Source organism: Ctenocephalides felis, unplaced genomic scaffold (genome assembly GCF_003426905.1).
Source record: "Ctenocephalides felis isolate EL2017-DRISC unplaced genomic scaffold, ASM342690v1 CF-g0.4_SCAFFOLD_01170, whole genome shotgun sequence".
Taxonomy (NCBI): domain Eukaryota; kingdom Metazoa; phylum Arthropoda; class Insecta; order Siphonaptera; family Pulicidae; genus Ctenocephalides; species Ctenocephalides felis.
The window spans coordinates 72,191,363-72,211,974 of NW_020537324.1; the positions used below are offsets into that span (position 1 = coordinate 72,191,363).

At 28.5% G+C, this 20,612-nt stretch overlaps 1 protein-coding gene across 1 annotated transcript in view; it reads left to right on the forward strand.

The window, feature by feature from the left end:
• The window catches only part of LOC113368294 (adenylate cyclase type 5-like), a 156,005-nt gene that overhangs the window by 34,230 nt on the left and 101,163 nt on the right, over nt 1–20,612 (forward strand). Inside the window, exons 2-4 of the mRNA XM_026609840.1 lie at nt 6,720–6,983; nt 14,116–14,248; nt 14,897–15,009. Coding sequence (XP_026465625.1) covers nt 6,720–6,983; nt 14,116–14,248; nt 14,897–15,009 — 510 coding nt within the window. The remainder of the gene's footprint in view (nt 1–6,719; nt 6,984–14,115; nt 14,249–14,896; nt 15,010–20,612) is intronic.

Below are 20,612 nucleotides of genomic sequence, written 5' to 3' on the forward strand. Positions count from 1 at the left end.
CTGAAAATTCAAAAACCATTCGATAGATATTGGTTGGGAATCGTGCTGATTAGTTTTTGGTAAAGATCGGCCGGGCCGTTTCCCTTGTAATAAAGTTTAAAAAAAAAATCGACGATTTTTATGATTTTTTTTTTGACGGTAGATACCATTGTTTTCTAGGTCATACTAAATATTACCGCCCTACGGCAACTCGTTTAGCTTTAAAAATTTGTCAAAGTTTGCAAAAATTGGTATAGTTTTTTGACATTTGTCAAAATTAGACTTTTGATCGACGTTTTCTCAAAAACGCCTGAACCGATTTCAGAAATTTAAAAGCGATTTGATATATCTCAGTGAGGACTATCGTTTGTCAGTTTTGTGCGACGATCTGCCAAGCCGTTTCTTTGTAATTTAAAAAAAAGTGTTAAACTTTTTGTCCACATTTAAGCTTATCCAACCGAACCGATTTCAAAAAATCAAAAATTGTTCGAAAGATATTAGTTGGGAATGGTACTGATTAGTTTTAGGTGAAAATCTACCGAGCCGTTTTTTTGTAATTAACTGTTGAAAAAAAATTTAAGCCGATTTTTATGGAATTTTTTTTAGCGAGATATACCATGGTCTTATAGAACTTACTAAAATATTACGGCCTTACGACAAATAGTTTGATTTTAAAAATTCATCAGAGTTTGAGAAAATGAGTAGCTCTTTTGACATTTGTTAGAATTAAAATTAGACTATTTACTTGGTAAATGATAGAGTACTTGGTCTTGAACATAATAAACCATTAAAGTCCTAGAAACTGGTTCAATTATAAAAATTATTGATTTTTGAAAATTTGCTTTTAGAAAATACTCCGAGTCAAAGTGTTCGTTCGTTTTCAATTATGTGTAATAAATCCACTCGGAATACTTTTAATGACTCATAAATTAATTTTTTTTTTATTGATTAAGACAATTATTTAAACATATCGGGAAGTTCATGTAACTTTCCTCAAGGCTAAATACCAAACCAACTAGTTATTAATTAATCTGAAAAATATTACAGATATAGAATTTATTATGGAAAATTTATATTTTTTATAAATTTCTCTTTAAATATAAAAATATGAAACACATAATTCGTCTGATATTTTGATTTTACAATTTTATAAGGTTTTTCTGATCATATATTTTTCATTTAATAATGTAAATTTTGATTGGCAATAACTATATGCTACCAAAAAAATGCATCTACTTTGAATAAAATTGAGTAATTACTTATTACATTGAATAATTAGAAAAATTAAGGATAAAATAAATTAATCTATTAAAACCAGATCAACTCAATTCAATCAATGATTCTTACTAAATGAGTTATAGGGTATTTATTTGATTAAAATATTTTTTAGCGAAAATTTATGAAAAACATTGAAATATTTGACATCTTTATATGAATACTGAATGAAAAAATCAATTAAAATGAATGAAATTTACTATACTTTTTTTCGTAAAAAATAGAAATCCTACTTTTAGTTTTTTTTTTGTAGAGAACATTAGATTTTTCGACATCTAAATTCAGAACGACACACCTTATTACCTTCAACCTTGTTTTCTGAGTCCCTAATTAGTCAAAATGCAAATTCAAACAGAATAAGATATTAAAGAAACGTACATAGTCTTTTTCATGCTGACAGTTAATTATCTAAGAATTTTAGATGTTAATGACAAAGCTTCTGGGAGTAGTCAGTTGCTGGACAAAAGGATTTTTTGATAAAATCATACAAAAAAAAAATAATAATAAAAAATTGAAGAATCTATTATTCATTCTTACATGACTTTTAAAATCGTTTCAATTATTTCACGAAAACGACGTGCAATTTATCAAAGTTTGATGTTTTTTTTTAACTTCCCGAAGGAGAAGTTTATGTTTTCATAAAAAAATCCGAATTGCTAATTTTATGTTTTCTCGACGTTACAAGCCATTCTGAATCGAATGAGACCAAATTTAGAAAAAGTATGTGTGTGTGTGCATATGTGTGAACAGATTTTTTGCCATAAATCGACGTTTTCTCAAAAACAATTCGACCGATTTCAAAAATTTAAAAGCCATTCGATGTATTTCGATGAGGACTAGCGATTCTGAGTTTTCTGCAACGATCGTACGAGCCGTTTCTTTGTAAATCGTAGAAAAGTGAAAAAATTTTGTCTATGTTTTAGCCTGCAATTCTGAATCGATTTTGAAAATTCAAAAACCGTTCGAAAGAGATTGGTTGGGAATCGTGCTGATTAGTTTTTCGTAGAGGCCGGGCCGTTTTCTTGTAATAAGGTGTTAAGAAATTTTTTTTCGTAGATTTTTATTATTATTATTTTGACGGTAGATACCATAGTCTTCTAGATCATACTTAAATATTACGGTCCTACGACAACTCGTTTAGCTTAAAAAATTCACCAAGGTTTGCAAAAATTAATATGGTTTTTTTGGCATTTGTCAAAATTAGAACTTTCATCGACGTTTGCTCAAAAACGCCTGAACCCATTTCAAAAATTTAAAAACCATTTGATGTATCTCGATGAGGATTATCGTTTCTCAGTTTGTGCGACGATCGGCCGAACCGTTTCTTTGTAATTTGGTAAAAAGTGTTAAACTTTTCGTCCACATTTAAGCTCATACTACTAAATCAAAAACTGTTCGAAAGATATTAGTTAGGAATGATACTGATTGGTTTTAGGTGAAAATCTACCGAGCCGTTTTTTTGTAATTAACTGTTGAAAAAAAAATTTAAGCCGATTTTCATGGAAATTTTTTCGGCGATATATATCATGGTCTTAAAGAACTTACTAAAATATTACGGCCTTACGACAAGTAGTTTAATTTTAAAAATTCATCAAAGTTTGAGAAAATGAGTTCTTTTGACTTTTGCTAAAATTAAAATTAGACGATTTACTTAGTATAACTATAGAGTACTTGGTCTTAATGAACGTACTAAACAATTAAAGTCCTACGAAAAGCTGGCTCAATTATAAAAATTATTGATTTTTGAATATTTGCTTTTAAAAAATACTTCGACCGGGTTGACGTGTTCGATTTTCAATAATGTGTAATAAATCCACTTTGAATACTTTTAACTACTCATAAATTAATTTATCTATCATGGATTAAGTCGATTATTTATACAAATCGGGAAGTTCATGTAACTTGCCTCAAGGCAAAAATACCAATACCAACTAGTTTTTAATTAAACTACTTGTTATTTAGAATCATGATATCTAGCACAGTAAAAAATTTCATCAAGAAAAATTTATTACCGAGTTACAAAATAGTTGTAAGTCTTGAAGAAACATTCACTTCCTCAGAGCCAATTTAAAATTTCCTTTCACCAAAGTGTATTTTTCTCATATAGTTTCCACAGAGAAACTTATATTTTCCGTCTTCTATTATTATTTTTTTTTTACAAAAGCTAGTGAAAGCCCACAAGACATTTTGTAAAGTTAGACGTCGTATGCAGAACAGACCGTTTAATCCAACAATATAATATAATATATAAGGTAAAACTAGTAGTCAGAGAGGTAATTGAATTTCAGTTTGTTGTATGAATACAAACTATATAATTGCTTCTGTTTGTTGTAAACCCCATAATAAAGGAGGATACACGCTTCAGATAACTTCTAAGGAAAGTCTCTTCAAGAACTAAGAGACTTTAGAGATGGTATTAAGTGGATGAAGGAGAAAAACCAAAATTCCTACTAAAGAACAACAAAATTTTTATTAAATATGAAATTTCGTAATAATAAAATATATATATTTATTTTAAACCTAAATAGAACATCCCTAACTAAATTTCCTGTACCTTTCATACAATTAGTTTATTACGATACAATCAATTAACAATGTGACCATTCTCATGCCTGGTCTCCGGTCGGTCATTAATTTCAAATTAATTTCCTCCAAATAAAAGGGCCAAAAGGACTTCAATTTGCTGTCGCTTCAAATAAATTAGAAGGCTTTTTGTAGCGACCTCATAAATAATTGCTCATCGTTTCTAATTATAACGCAAAGTCCGGGGATTGGGTCACGTAGGAAGATTATTATATGCAAGATCTACTTCCAAATTTATCACTTTGATAAAGGAAACAGAATTAGGGTTTAAATTGAATTTGAACTATAATTATGTAAAATAATTATTAGGGAAGTCATGTAGAATTCAAGTTCCGACATGGTTTTCTAAAAATATCAAAATATCTCAAATTATAATAGGCTAATGAACAATGGTTTTGTTATAGTTATTTGATGAAGTTTTTATTTATTCTATATCATTTATTTTATATATGATTTATATATGATCATATATATATATATATATATATATATATATATATATATTATATGATTAGTTATTAAGTCGTGTCGTATTTCATATACGAATTAAATGAAGTCTCCTAAAATTCAAACTCCGTCGTGAATGTTCATTTAAAATAATGATACTCATCGAGTTAATAAATGGACTCGTATAATCCGAACCATAAAGATTATCTACGAAGAATTAAAACGATAATCCTATAGCTTTAACTACGATAATAAATATATAGAGACTTTAAAGTCTTTTGAAACTATTTGGAACTGAATAACGATCAGCAAATATTTAAGTAGCTAGTTTCAATCGATAACCAAGCATCGAAAAATATTATATATACATATATACTATTTATATATATTTTATTTTAACTTTAACTATTTATACTTGATCTGTTATTAATTTTGAAGTATATTTTTTTTGCAAATGTTTCAAATTTTTACTATTATTCGAGTCCAATTTATAATTAAATTTATATACAGACCAATTCGTAACTAGATTTTTATCCAATTTCTAAATCGAATTTTGTCGAGTTCTAATTAGATTTTTGTCGACTCTAATCTCTAATTTGATTTTTGTCAAGTGTAACTCCCAATTATAATTTTGTCGAGTAAAATTTCCAATTAGATTTTTGTTCAATCCAATTCTTACTCAAATTTGTTTCAAATCCAATTTCTAATTCGATTTTTCGAGTCCAATTTTTTTCGAGTTTAATTCGAATTTTGTCGAGTCCAATTTTAAGTAGATTATTGTCGAGGCCAATTTCTAATTCGATTTTTATCGAGTCCAATTTTAATTAAATTTTTGTCACGTCCAATTTCTAACCAGATTTTCATTGAACGCAGTTTTTAATTACATTTTTGTCGAGTCCAATTTCCAGATTTTTTTGAGTACTCATCATAATTTGATTTTTGTCTTACTTATACTTTGATTTTTTTGAGTCCAATTTATTATTATATTTTTGTCGAGCCCAATTCCTAATTAGATTTTTTATCGAGTCTAATTTCTAATTAGATTTTTGTCGAGTCGACTTTGTGATCAAAAAATGGAGTCAAAATCTTATTTTGAATTTTGTCTACTCAAATTCCTGTTTTGAGTATTAAGAACAATTACTATTTAGATTTCTGTCAAACATCATTCTAAATTTGAATTTTTGGAGCCCAATTGTTAATTACATTCTTTGAATACTATTTCTAATCAGAATTTTGTGCAGTCCAATTCCTAATTCGAATTTTTTTGAGTCCATTTTCTAGTTAGATTTTTGTCTAGTTTAACTGCTAATTCGATTTTTATCAAATTCCTAACTAGATTTTTGTCAAGTCCAATTCTTAACTAGATTTTTGTCGAGTACAACTTCTAACTAAAGTTTTTTGAGTCTTATTAATAATTTTTTTTTTTTGAGTCTAATGCTAATTTGTTTCTTTTTTAGTCCAAATTCTAATTTGATTTTAGTCGAACCTAATTTCTAATTAGATTTTTTAGTTCGATTTATGATTAGATTTTTTATATTTAATCTGGTTTCTAATTACATTTTTTAGTATAATTTCTAATTAGATTTTTTATGAGTCTAATTAGATTTTTTTGAATCCAATTTCTTATTAGATTTTTATCGAGTCCAATAATAAATTACATTTATATCAAGTACAATTCCTAATGAGATTTTTGTCCAGCTCAATTCTAAATTAGATTTTTCTCGACTCTCGAGTACTGAAAATATTGTTTAAATCGATTTGGTGGAACACATTGGAAAATTGAAAAAAACCGGATCCAGTACACCCGCGCGAAACGCTAATAGTCTTGCAATTGCATGGAGTTCGTATGGACGCGAAGCAGTGCGCTATGCGCCCTAAACCATTCTTAAGAAACTCTGAATTTCAATTTTCCAATGTGTTTCACCAAATTGATTTAAACAATATTTTCAGTACTAAAAGATAAATCAATAGGCTTTCGAATAACGCTAATTAGAAGGTGGTCCAACCAAGCGCACTACCGGAAAACATCAATTGAAAAATTATTTTATCTTTTTCAGCTAATAATATATGATTATTTGTTACCGATTGTTCTACATAATGTGTCCTAAGCCACTATGTTTTTTGATATCTTTTATGGTTACGCCAAAAAGTGAGTTTGAAAAAAGGGGCCACTTTCACATATTGTCAATGATATCTCGGCCATAAGGTGAGATACAAAGTTGAAAATTGGTATATCGTTTTTTTTTTTTAAAAAGACCTTTAAAATTGCATTTGAAATATTTTAATACCAGATGGGGCCGATTCTGTATGGCAATGCGCCCATACCCTTTACTTTATTGTTCATTATTGTTAATAGATGTTAAATTATTTAGCAGTTGTAACAAATATTATAATTGAAAAAAAAATATATATATATCATTTTCCTTTTTTCCCAGGAATCGGCAGTCTTCCGCCCTCGTCTAACCCGCCGTTGCGCCTCTCTTCGGCAATGTTCCCGCGCCGGAACGGATTCGCCCGTCTTGCACGGTCGCCGGTTGCACGGCGGTTCGGCCACGGGTAATCTGTCGGGTTCCATGGGTCACTCGAACCTTTCGGGGACCCCTGGAACGCCGCCAATGCCGAGGAGGAGCAACTGGGAGGTCATTGAACACTTTTCGTCTACTAGGGGCAGGCCGAGCGTCAGCTCTAGCTTGATAGCAGTAAGTAGAAAAATGATTATTTATCAGATGAAGGATATCACCTAGAACTATATATATATATATATATATATATATATATATATTTATATATATATATATGTAAGAAGAGATATTACTTACTGAGAAATTTGTCTCGTGTATAAAAATGTTTTATTTATATTTTACTAGCTGACCCGGCAAACGTTGTTTTGCTAAGTAAGGTATATTCTGAACAATTTCTAGAGAATCAAAAATATTAATACTTTAAGTGTATAAGGATGTGTTGTCTGAATGCTATATACAATGAGGTATTACAAAAATAATAAACCCCATTAGTTTGTCTATATTTTGTCAATACAATCAAACTGGAAAATTTTTACACTTTCTACAGAAAACATGGTATAATCCAATACAAGTTTTTTTTGGTCTTTCGACTTATTGATTACGTTTCAACTTTTCAAGATTCTTTTTGGATTCTGATTTTTGTGTATAATGTAAGTACTACTGAGCTTATACAAAATTTTCAAATTTCTGCGAGGAGAGATAGCAAATGAATTAAGTATTTTTTCTTTGACCTGCTTCTTGAAAGGTTTCAAGTAACATTCGATGAATTGAAGTAAAGTTTAATAAAAAGTATATATGTGGAGCGGGCGAGGCACAAAGATCCAAATTGACTTTGAGCAAATATAAACTATATTATGAAAACCATAACAATTATATCACAACAAATAACACATTTCAAACGATTAATTATCTGCCTACGTTCAGTAAACTGCCTTCTACTTCATCATTGTAGAAATGTGCTTTTTTGATGTCTTTCAAAAATTTGTTATCTAGACCTTTAGGCGGGGTAACTTGAAACGGGCAGGTGGCAAAAAGGTTTGAATCCTTATTATAATTTTAAAGGTATTTTACAAAATAATTACATTTTTAACTAATGTTTAAAAACTACCATCGGAAGAAAATACTTTTATTATGGATTTTCAAAGATTACCGTTTATCTCCCCCATTTCAAAGATTATTGTTTTCAAATCAAGGTTTTAGCTGGTTATACATCTTTGTTCCTCTACTTTCAAATATTGTTGTTAAACAATGCTTAACTTTACTGATTTTTGACACATCGGTGGTGGACCTTTTTAACCCCGGATCTTCATATATTACTATTTATTCTTCGATAAATTCTGGGAAATTATAACTGGAAAAGTGTTATTTGACAAAATGTCCCTTTGATCGATACCAAATTGAGGTTGTGAATTGAAATAACATACATAAAAAATAATATAACCTTGAAAATGTTTTATAAATACCAATGAGTATAGAATTATACTAAGAGATCTTTCAGAGCACCGTGTTTGAGAAAAATGTGATTTGCAAAAAAGAGTGCTACAACGACAAAAATGCATTTTCATATTAACATTTCAAAAAAGTTGATATTTTGAGTCTCAAGTAACACTTGCGGCCGGTTTACTAACGTTTTGTATATAAATAAAACTACAAACAAAACTACTTACTACAATTTAATCATAATTAAATAATATTCACGTAAAACATCCTATTAAACGTAATTGAGCATCATTTGTCAAAAACGTTTGACTTTTCACGTATTAGCCACCGTCCATTGTTTTATTCAAACGCTTCTACAAAAATGTTCAAATTAAAAATATAAAGTTTCTATGCAATTTTGAAATATTATCTCACCTTTCCGACCATCTCTGGATTGGCACGAATTTTTCAAGACTAAGACTGGCAAAACAAAATCATAATTATTAGAAAAAGGTAAGTTATATTATTTAAATTCATAATAGAACAAAAAATCAATCCACTCTTACTAAATTTACAAAACCAATGTAAATTTTGTCTACAAATTTAATGGCTATAACACTAAAAAATTGTGTTGATATGTGATGGTTTGCTTAGCATGTTGTAAATAAAAGATAGACAATACAGAGTTAGTTGAAGATATTGGTGTTTTAATATCAGGATTATATTAGTGATTACAATAAATATATTTACCACATTTTTAACTGAATTTTATCCGTGACCATTGAAAGAAACCCAGATGATGTTTTATTAGTCCGGTTGTTAAAAGCATCGCCACTCTCTTTTTATGACTGTTCAGACTTTATGGCCGCCAAATTTTTATGCATTCATTAATATGATTTTATCAAGAGGTGCCTTTTATGATTTGCCTAATATAAAATGAGTGGCTAAAATTAGAAACAGTATATGGGTCAATAACTGATACTTTGACTTAGGGAAAAAATATATTTTAGTAATCTCTATAATTATAATTTCAGATTTTTATTGATTGATTGCAGTTGATTTTAATTAAGGACATTTATTTTTAAAATATTGTTCGAGAAATTATAATAATAGTATAACATAGTTTGAGAAATTTAATTGTGAAATGCTTAATTATAAATACTATTTCCCTCGTACTTCATCATATTGAGCTGATATTAGACATCAGAAAAATTCGTACTATTTTGAAGGTGCCAAAACAGTAATATTATTGTTCATAAATGTTTTTGAAATCTTAATACTATAAAGACTTTGAGCAATTATGTTGTGAAAACCAACCCAAGTATATCACAACAAATAACACATATCAAACAAACAACTATATGACTATGTTCAGTACAACTCCCAACTAATTCATCATTGTGGAAATATGTTTTTCTGTTTTCCAAAAAATTTACCCCCATAGACGGGGTAAAATAGGACGCCTATGGGGCAAACAAATCAAAGTCTTATTTTTAATTTTAAATGCATTTTACTAAATACTAGCTACATTATTCAACCAATGCAAAATATAAATTTCATTGGTACATTTTTTACAGAGTTAGTAATACAGAAAATAATAACTCTTGTTAATTTGATTTTGTTAACTTAATTTACTTTTTTATTTACTGTTTTTACTGTTAACACCTTTGCCAGGGTAAAGGTTTAATTGATCCTATTTTCTGCTCTACCCACATTTTTATAAAAAAAACTGTTGAATCTAAATTTAAAGTAACAATGCATCTCATAAAACAATTAAATAACGTATAGGGTAGAGCGGGGCTAGTTGAGCATAGGGGCAAGTTGAGCAATCGAAATATCTCGAAAACTATTCACTGTCCGTTTAGGCATTATATGGCGAAAAGATAGAGATTTGGAAGAAATAAACATCCCGCGATCGCTAGTGGCCGCTGGACAAATGAGTGAGGCTCACGGCCGTTTTGTTTATTTTGAGACCGAAAAGTAAAAAAGTAATTCATCAAAAGTTTTCGTCTGGTTTAGTCAATTGTTATTTATTTTTAATCAGGTAAATGTTATTCTACCATATAATTATAGTACTTTTAATATGCACAGAGATTTTGGGTATAATTCTCACGGTTTTTTTATAAACTCACTTTTATTTCAAAATTCCGAGTTGGGGTTAGTTGAGCATAGTTGCTAAACTTGTTCTGTTACTAAGACAATTACCATTAACATCCAGAAATTAATTATTATTTTTAAGATTTAAACTAAGTCTATGAGTAATAACGATTTTGAACAAAAATACTGAATATAATGGTAAAATAATTCCAATGATACGATATTGTTTTGTTGATTCTACTTTTCGTTAATTATTCAAAGCAAATTACTATAAGTTTTGTTTTCTCTGTCAATAAAGACTATAAATATAGAACTGGTTATTAAAAACTTATTTTATTTCATCACTAATCGACATTGAACCTATGATTTCATTATACTTTCTTAGTGCTCAACTTGCCCCACCTATGGGGTACATTGAGCATACTTGACTTTTTGCATTTAAACAGCTGTAGCTTTTAAATTTTACTTATCACCAAAAAATAGTATTAACACTTTTGTTAAGCGATAAACAGCAAATTCATTAAGCCGTATAGCAATTTATTTAGACTTTTCATTGAGGAGCTACATCCGTTTAAGTAAAAAATTGCTCAACTAGCCCCGCCCTACCCTACTTAAAAATTGTATTAAGGTCTCGTAAACTAAACAACAGTGCTTACAAGCAAAAGCATTTTTATTAACTTTCCGTAGGGCAAGTTATAGTCGCAAATCGCAAAAAAATCGAAAATGAAAATTTTTATATATCTTTACGTTTCTAAGATTTCTGAACATTTTGGCATACCTTATTGTTAGAAAAAATGGATGTATGTGTGTGTGTGCGTGTATGTTTGTGTGTGCGGATTCAAATTTTTGTCGACGATTTCGGGAACACGGGTGTAGCGACTTGAATAATTCAAAAAACATTCGATTCGTATTGATGAGGAGACATGCTGATTAGATTTGGCGAAGGCAGGTCTAGCCGTTCCGCATAAATGCGGCAAAAAGTGCCAAAAACGGCAACTAAGTTTTTAAGAGAACGGAGCGTCCGATTTCAATAATTCAAAGAACATTTTACTGGTATTAACAAGATGAAGAACTTATTTCCACGAAGGCGGGTCTAGCGATTTTGGAGATCTAGTAAAAAAAAGTTTAAAAAAAATGCCATTTGGCGGTCAAAAATGATATGCACATCAAAGTATCAGACATTTTATAGAGATTTTAACAATAAGTATAAATTTTGTTTACATTTCTATGGGTTCCGTACCAATGTTTACGCGTTAGACGGCGACGCGGCGCTTACGCGCTTTGATATTTCGTCTCTATGCAGTTAAAGCACTACGATTGCTTTAAAAAAAAGTTCAGAATTTCCAAAATATTTCAAAATAAATTTCTCTTCAAAACGTCTTTTCTTCAAAACGTCTTTTTTCAAAAAAAAGGAAATTTTTGTCAAAAATTTATAGTTTCTCAAAAACCTAATTTTTTCAGAGTAAATTTTTTACAAAAATGTTAATCGTTTTTAAAAAAAATAATTTTTGGTACGGGAAGTTCCAGCAATTTGCCTTAAGGCACGATGCCATGCGCCCCACTAGTTAAACATCTTTGTTCATCTGCCGATAGCAACGTCGTAAGAATTTAGGTGATAGCCTGTTGTACAACTTTTGCCCTCTGCTTTCAAATATTATTGTTAAAAAATTCTTAACTTCACTTGTTTTTGAGATATTGATGATGGACCTTTCTACCCACTTTACCCTACCTATATATGTATATATTTATATTAAAATCAATGATTTAACTCGAGAGAATTAATCGAGAAAGTTTTCTCAAACAACTATGAAAAAACAGTTTCCAGACAAAACTCTAACTTTTCATTTTAAATAATTCAAAAGCAATTCGTCAGTCAGTCAGTCAGTTGAGCAAATTAAATCGTGATGAAGTTCATTAAAATTCATTAAACACTAAAAGTTTCCGAAGTTAAATTTCATCCTATACATCATATGACGTGAAGGAAAATAATAACTCGAAAATAAATGCGATACGAAACTATACACTATAATAAATGTAATGTAATGGTAGCTACAACTTTATTTATAACTGCATAAATTATAATTTCATTAGTGGAGTTGAATACTAGATTAAGAAAGTACTTTTTAGGAAGAAAAAACTTTAGCATGCAAAGTTATGCACAGTCGAGTTATAAATATAGATTGAAGTTGCTTTTAATCGGAATATATCACGAGAACTCGATTGGAAATGCATTTTAAAGTCCAATATTTGCATAAATTATTCCAATGGAAAACATGCATCCGAAGTAAATGAAAATTGAGAATGTTATAGTTTGTGAAACAATCTGAAAAGTTAAGAAATATGTTAGAAGTTTTTAGTCGCAAAATAAACTAGTGGTGCACATCATCTTGTCTTAAAGCAAATTACTAGAACTTTCCGAGCGAAAATTAAAATTTCTGAAAACGGTTCACACTTTTTTGAACTTCGGAGAAGTTAGATTTTTGAGAATTTTGAAATGTGTATAAAATGACTATTTTGAAAAATTTGAATTTTTTTCATATTTTGAAAATTTTTAAATTTTAAAGACGAAGCGCCGTGACGCAGTCTAATTGGTACGTAACCCATAGAGAAATAAACTAAATTTAGTACTCATTATTAAAATTTCTGAAATGAAATATCTGATCATTTGATGTGCATATGTATAATGATCATTTTTGACAGCCAAATGGCATTTTTTTACTGATGGATCTCCAAAACCACAAGAACTGCCTTCCAAAAACTTTACGCGCTTCGTCTTTAAAATTTTAAAAATTTCAAAATATGAAAACAATTCAAATTTTTCAAAATAGTTATTTTTTTATACACATTTCAAAATTTTCAAAAGTCTAACTTCTCCAAACTTCAAAAAAGTGTGAACCGTTTTCATAAGTTTTAATTTTTAGCACGAAAAGTTTCAGTAATTTGCCTTTTTCATTTTGTCAATACAAATAAAATGTTATTTAAATCATTCAAATCGGACGATGCGTTATCTCAAAAACTGAATTACGATTTTTGTCACTTTTTGCTTCATATCTCCCAAACGCCTGGACCTGCCTTTGCCAAAAACTAATCAGCACGTCTCCTTATCAATACGAATCGAATGTTTTTTGAATAATTCAAATCGGTTATTCGTGTTCACGTAGTCGTCGATGAAAATTTGTATGCGCACATACATACACATAAACACACACGCATACATCATTTTTTTTAAAGTATGCCAAAATGTTCAGAGGGTTTTGAAACGTATAGATGTATGAAATATCTCATTTTCGATTTTTGTGCGATTATTATAACTTAGATTAATAATGGGGAAGTTAACAGAGAAATTTAATTTGATTTACTAATTTGACATGTTTTTTCAGAATTTTAAATTTTTGTTAAATAAGTTTGTAACAAGAGATCTAAATTATCTTTTTTTTTAAACAAAATTATAAGTTTTCTTTGCTTCACTGAGAATTAATTAAGATTCAAAATTTAATAAGTATTTTTCAAAGAGGAGGAATTGCAAACTTGGTTACTCACGTACTAAAAAGAAATTATAAATTTCTCACAAACTATTATTTAAATTCGCATATTTTATCGAGATTTGAATGTTAAAATTCTACTCTGTTCGAATCGTTTAGATAATTAATATTATCAATATTTATATATTCAAATTTTATTCATGGGGAGAGAAAATCTGGTAGATTGATATTCGACATGAGAAATGGCATGAACTTACAATTACTTACTATCATGTATATTAAAATTAAATATTTTATACTTTATTTCGTAGGCTGGTGTAGCTAGAGGTATTTTAGAAGAAAGTGAACATGGTGGAAGTAGTGCAGGAAGTCCTGTCAGTTTACCAGCTGCTCCAACAGGACGAAGGGATTTAGAAGCAGGAGTCAAGGAACCACTTTTATTAGGTAATATTAAAATAATAGAATAGTAAGATAGTAAAATATTTTAATAATCGACCTATCATTAACTCTGTCTAGAAACAAACTTTCCCTCTAGAAAAAATAACTGCTCTAATAATTAAATTTGATTTGGATAGAAAACACATTGCAGTATAAGAAAGGTATCGTAGTATTAAAAAATTGTACTAGAAGTTGAAATTTAGTAATTGGCAATTATGTTGATTTTTTTTAAAGTTTTTAAATTTATAAAAATTCTAATTGTTAATAAATTTATATTTTTGTTAAATATCAATACAACACTACGGATTGTTCTAATTAAATTAGATTGGTTACTGATTGAAACTTGAATACAATATAAAGTAAATTTGAAATATTTAGTAAAAATTGAATTACGTTCTTAATTAACTATATTTTCATACATTCAGAACGATTTTTATTTTTTATGGAAAATCTCAAGCGATTATAATTATTTCCTTTACAATTTTAATTATTTATTTCATTGCCAAAACCACACTTGTATACTATTCTTATCCTCCAGTATATTTTGTAAAACGTCTGCACTAGAAACATTTTACATATGACATATAAAATAATGAATATTTATGTTGTCTAATTACGGCTGTAATTTTAATTAAATACTTTTATTATTTTTAGATGGAAATGCAGCTGAAAAGACCCGAAGCAATTCTAGACGTGGACCACTTTGTGAAAAATTGCGTTCGCTTGTTCGGAGGCTGTGTGGGACACCTCAATTTAGAAATTTACAGGTAAGAGATAAAAACTATATATATATATATATATATATATATATATATATATAATATAAAATTATTTTCATATAACTATTTTTTTGGAACGCCATAAGAACCAGCACCGTGGCTTAGGGCACATCGTCATACACCACTAGTCCTTTATTAACTTCTCTAATTCCCTTGTTTGCAAATATTATTATAATACAAAACATGAAACTATGACATAAGATTGTTACTGAAACCAAAGAATCCTCTCATCCTGTTTCCAAGATGTTTTTCATGCAATCAAAGTTTCGAAGAATTCGTTCCGGGAAATTTCTTGCGGGAAAACCAGTATCAGTATCGGTAGCAGAGTTAGTTTCCATCCAGAGCAACTTTGTTATAATAGTTTTAGAAAATACCTCGAGAATTTATAATAACAGTTATCGTATTGTTGAAAGCAATAAAAACTATGCGAGAGAAGCGAAACCTTTTTAACAACGTCGTTATTTGTTGCAAAGTTATGAAAAAGAAAAATAGAAAAATACTGGAGAAATGAAAATGCGTACCGGGAATTGAGTTTTATAAAGTAACAGGGTAATGGGTAATGGGTAATGGTATATATATATATATATATATATATATATATATATACTAGCAGGCCCGGCCACGCGTAGCTACGGTTTTTATTAAAATTTACCTGATTAAAATTTGAATCCGTTCCAACCAACCAACATTTATTTTTTTTATTAAACATTTTATCAATCGATTAATAAATGAAATTTAGATTAAACTTTGAATTTGATGGATTAATCAACTATTCAATACCATTGTTTGTTCGGTTTGATTTTTGAAGGGCCAATTTGTTGTAAAACACTTTAATTGTAATATTAAATATGTGTTTATTCTAACTACAAATTGTATTTGTATTTACAATATTCTCAAAATTAATTGTATTGTATTGATTGATTTTATTTGTGCTGATTTTTGGTCACATTTCTTTTGTTTTTATTTCATGATATCGGATGCTTTAATTTTGGCGTGAACAACTATTGCTTATTTTAGTGATGTGCCAAGTCGAATCAAGTGATTCGAATCATTCGAATCAAGCCTTTAACGACTTGATTCGAATCAGATTTTACTTGATTCGAATCAACTCGTATCAAGCCGCAAAATATTTACTGTGATAAAATATGTATTAACACAAATTTTTCATAAATATAAAATTTTTCATAAATATAAATATAAAAAAAATGTTTTAATTTAATTCAATATTATAATAATATAAAAAATAAATATCATAAATATAAAAAATAAATAATGAATAAAATCATGCGAGCCACCCGCCTTTAATATGCTTAAATGTATCGGCCGACTCCAATCGTCTTTATATAACTTTAACCGCATTCATCGACTAACTATATCATTCGACTTCATACGGCTCAAACCGAATCAAGCGGCGATATGAGTTGTTCCGACTTCATATGAGTCAAACCGAATTCAATTCTGATTCGAATCATCCCGACTTCAAGCCGTTCGAGCGATATGAGTTCAAGCGATATGAGTTCAAGCGATATGAGTTAACCGTATGGGCGATACAATGCGTCGTCGTTCTTGCATGTTTATTTATTTTACGGAGAGCTGAGAGCGATTTTGTTCGTGAAATATCAATACCCAATTTTGATAATAATTAAGTGTTTTAGATTTTAAATGTTATCAGAATAAACCACTCGAAATTATGAAACGAGTTTCGGGAATCTTTCAATATAATTCTCTTTTGAAACAATTACTAAACACCAGAAAGTCAGTAAATAATATGTTAACTTCTGATTATGTAAGTAATGGCAAATTCACATTAATTAAATTAACTTTTAGCTCTCAGTTTAGATGCGATCCTTTACTGATTACATAGTAAAATAAACAATCGACCCATGATTCCAAATATTATTTTATATACTTTAGTTATGCACAATTGTTTGGTAATTTATTATGGTAAATTAATTTGAAGATATATTTCAGCCGTCTTCAAAATTATATCATTTTTAATAATTTTCAGAATATACTTTTTGATAGTAATTTATGTTTACAATTTCTACTTTGTCGGTTATATTGGTTAAACTGACAATTTTGATTATAAATTTGATCACTTTTACTAAATTAATACATCCATGATTTTTTTTTGTCCATATATATACTTGATTCGAGTTGATTCGAATCATGATTCGAATCAGGTTTTTTTCTGATTCGAATCATTCGAATCAGGAATTTTTCGAGTCGGCACATCACTACTTAATTTGTTTAAATCTTATATTAATAAAAGAAATCAAACATTTAAAGTTTATTATAAATTTGGGAAATTGTTATAATTTCTTTGAAAATTTTCCAGAAATTTTCTGATTTTTGACAATCATCGTTCTTACAGTATTTTTTTCTTAAATTTGTAATTGTCAAATTAATTAGTTTTAATCACTTATAAAATATTTTATTCGACTATAAATTGATATTCATTCTATCCTTGGATTCGAGTTCAAATTTATTAAAATTGTGATTTTTGTCGCTTTTATTTTACTTTTCTTCATTTTTCTGTCTAATTAAGTAAAATAATTGATGATTGAGTACCAGAATTATAATATGTGTACTATTATTTTAGATGTATTTTGACATTCGAATTAATTTTTCTTATATTTTCATTAAATAAAAAATAGATATATTTGATATTTTTTTCATAATATCCGATTTTATCTGATCCGTTTTTAATTTATTAACTCAATTGTTTTTAATTTATTTGATATTAGTAAATGTCAAAAAATACAAATAAGTTATAACATATAAATAATATGTTGCCCCAATTTTATAAAAATTATTTATTAACTTTTGTTGCTTGATATGGGTATGAAGTTTTAAAAATAATATTTTTTGCTGACACACTGTTATAAACTTGTTGAAAATTTGAAAATTTGACAATTTAAATTATATTTTGTATTTGTTAAATTTGATTTCATCTTTATATTAACTTCCGTCCCGGGGTACGTTATAGTAACGGTCTAAAATCTAAAATGAAAACTTTTGCATTTCTTCACGTTTCAGAGGTTTCTGAACATTTTGGTATACCTTCGAAAGAATGGATATGTTTGTGTGTGCGTGTGTGTTATGTGTGCGGATACAAATTTTTGTAGACGATTTCGGGGACGTGAATCAACCAATTTGAATAATTTAAAAAACATTTTACTTGTATTGACAAAATGAACGACTGGTAAAATTTTTGAGAAGGCAGGTCTAGCGGTTTCGGAGATCCAATAAAAAAAGTAAAAAAGTCATTTGGCGGACAAAAATGATCATCAGACATATGCACATCAAATTATCAGACGTATTATAGATATTTTAATAATATCGCGATTGTATTGAAAAACAGTTTGATCTTTTCAAAATATATCAAAGTATAAAAAAATCAAATATTTAAAAAAAAATTAAAAAAAATATTTTAAAAAAAATTCAAATTCTCAAAAATCTATTTTTTCAAAGTTCCAAAACTAAGTGTTTTTTTCTTTTTTAAACTAAATATTTGGTACTGGAAGTTCCAGCAATTTGCCTTAAGGCACAATGCCATGCCCCACTATTTAATTTTTTTCCAAATTAGTTAATGTCAAATTAATATATATATATATGCACTAAATTTTGAACTTTCAAATTTTTTTGGAAAATTAAATCTTAATCATAAATTTATTTGCCCATGAATTTCTCGGCTTATTCATAACTGTCATTTATTTTATTTTTAATTCATAATTAAATTTATTCAAATTTGCAAAATTTTAATAATTCGTGATTTCTTATAACATAAGTTGGATATATTAGAGTATATTTGTTTCTTTTTTGATATAAAATATTAATATAAAATTTAATTTTTTGAACTGTGAAAAATTATTTTATGTTCAATATTAAGTGTAATATGTCGCTAGTTTTTTTAAATATCGAAAATGATTTGGATTTTGAGTTTCATTCTAACTAAAATTTTAAAGCTCACATGAAATAAATAATAACTTGTCAATTCAGTTTATAAAATTCTTAGAAATATGAGATAAGATTCTATATTTTCACACTGCTTCATTAAGTTCTGTTCATTTACTTTTCAAATAAACACATCTAAACGTAATGGTCTAATTTATAAGCTCTTATATTTTGTCTACAAAATACGAATAATGAAAGCTACAGTATTTATAATAATCTTAAATTTAATATTTCTCGAACATTTCGTTACGGTACGGGAAGTTTCAGCATTTGCCTTAAGGCACGATGCCATACACCCCTAGTTTATTTTTATCACTATTAAATTCTGTGACCGTTACTACCATGTTAGTTTCCCCCAACTCGTCAAACGTTCTATTTCCGTCTCAAACAAATCAAATACATAATTGTTAAGCAAAACGGTTTGCATTTACAATTCTCATTGTTAGTTCGGTCCAAGTAATATCTGGCGATGCGAACAAACATACAAACACACCACATAGAATTCTCGGAGGCATCAAAGACCTCAAGAGAAGAGGCCCTACGAGAAACCCTCATATAAGGGTTAGTTATTTAGTTATTTGCACGATTGCCCCAACAGAATGGCAGGCAGAAATAGAACTTCACAGAAATTCTCCGGTTTCCGGTCTAATCAAACGCGTATTAAATACAATATTACACATAGTTTCCACTAATTGTATTAATATGGTAACAATTTGGTGGTGGGCTTGAATGGAAATCAACACTGGTGGTCAATGTGAAGTTGTTTTAATCAATAGTCAGAAGGGGAATTGTAATTTTAGAACGTGGGAAAATGTTTATGTTTATCTCTTGTTGTGGAATTAATTACTCATACAAATAGTCATTTTATAAAATTTTTGAAGTAAAACTTCTTTAGACGCGACTAGGGTGTAAATCCGTACAAATGCAACGAAAGTGCGTTACTGCAGATAAGATAAGATAGTGCCAATGATTCATCATTCGCTCTCGATGATATCATTTCTATACGAGTCGATTGTGATTAGTCGTCGTGTATGTGAATAGAGATCTGTCGTTGTATGCGTACCGGCATCAACGTTCTATGCGTTCCGATATCAACAAGAAAATCGTAATAGATAAATAAACATTTTAAAGTTACATCGTAGTACAAATCTTGATTTAATGAAAATGCCTGAAGAAAAATATTTTACCTATTTTTTGAAAATGATAAAACAAATTAAAAATTTGTGTCGTATATAAAAAAGTTTTATTGATTAGAAATTATTTCTATATTATTCGTAGTTTCTATAAATTTTTGAAGTTATTAAAATCGAAAATATTTTTTAGACAAGACAGATATTACAGCTGTTCAAAGGATGAGTTTATATCGCCAGCGAAAAAGTAAAAAAAAATACAAGCAGTCTATGAATGTATGATAATTTTAATTACATGAAGTTCTTCAAACACAATTGTTACAGGATGAGTTAATTTGCAAAAACAATATTTGTTTAGGCATCGTTAAACATAATCCACTGTGTGAACGAATATTATAGAATTTATTAATCAGCAATTACTTCATCTCTTTAATGAAAGTTCATTTCTGAATGCTAATTACAATGACAAACCGATTATGTCATGTTTGAAGTATACCTTTAATT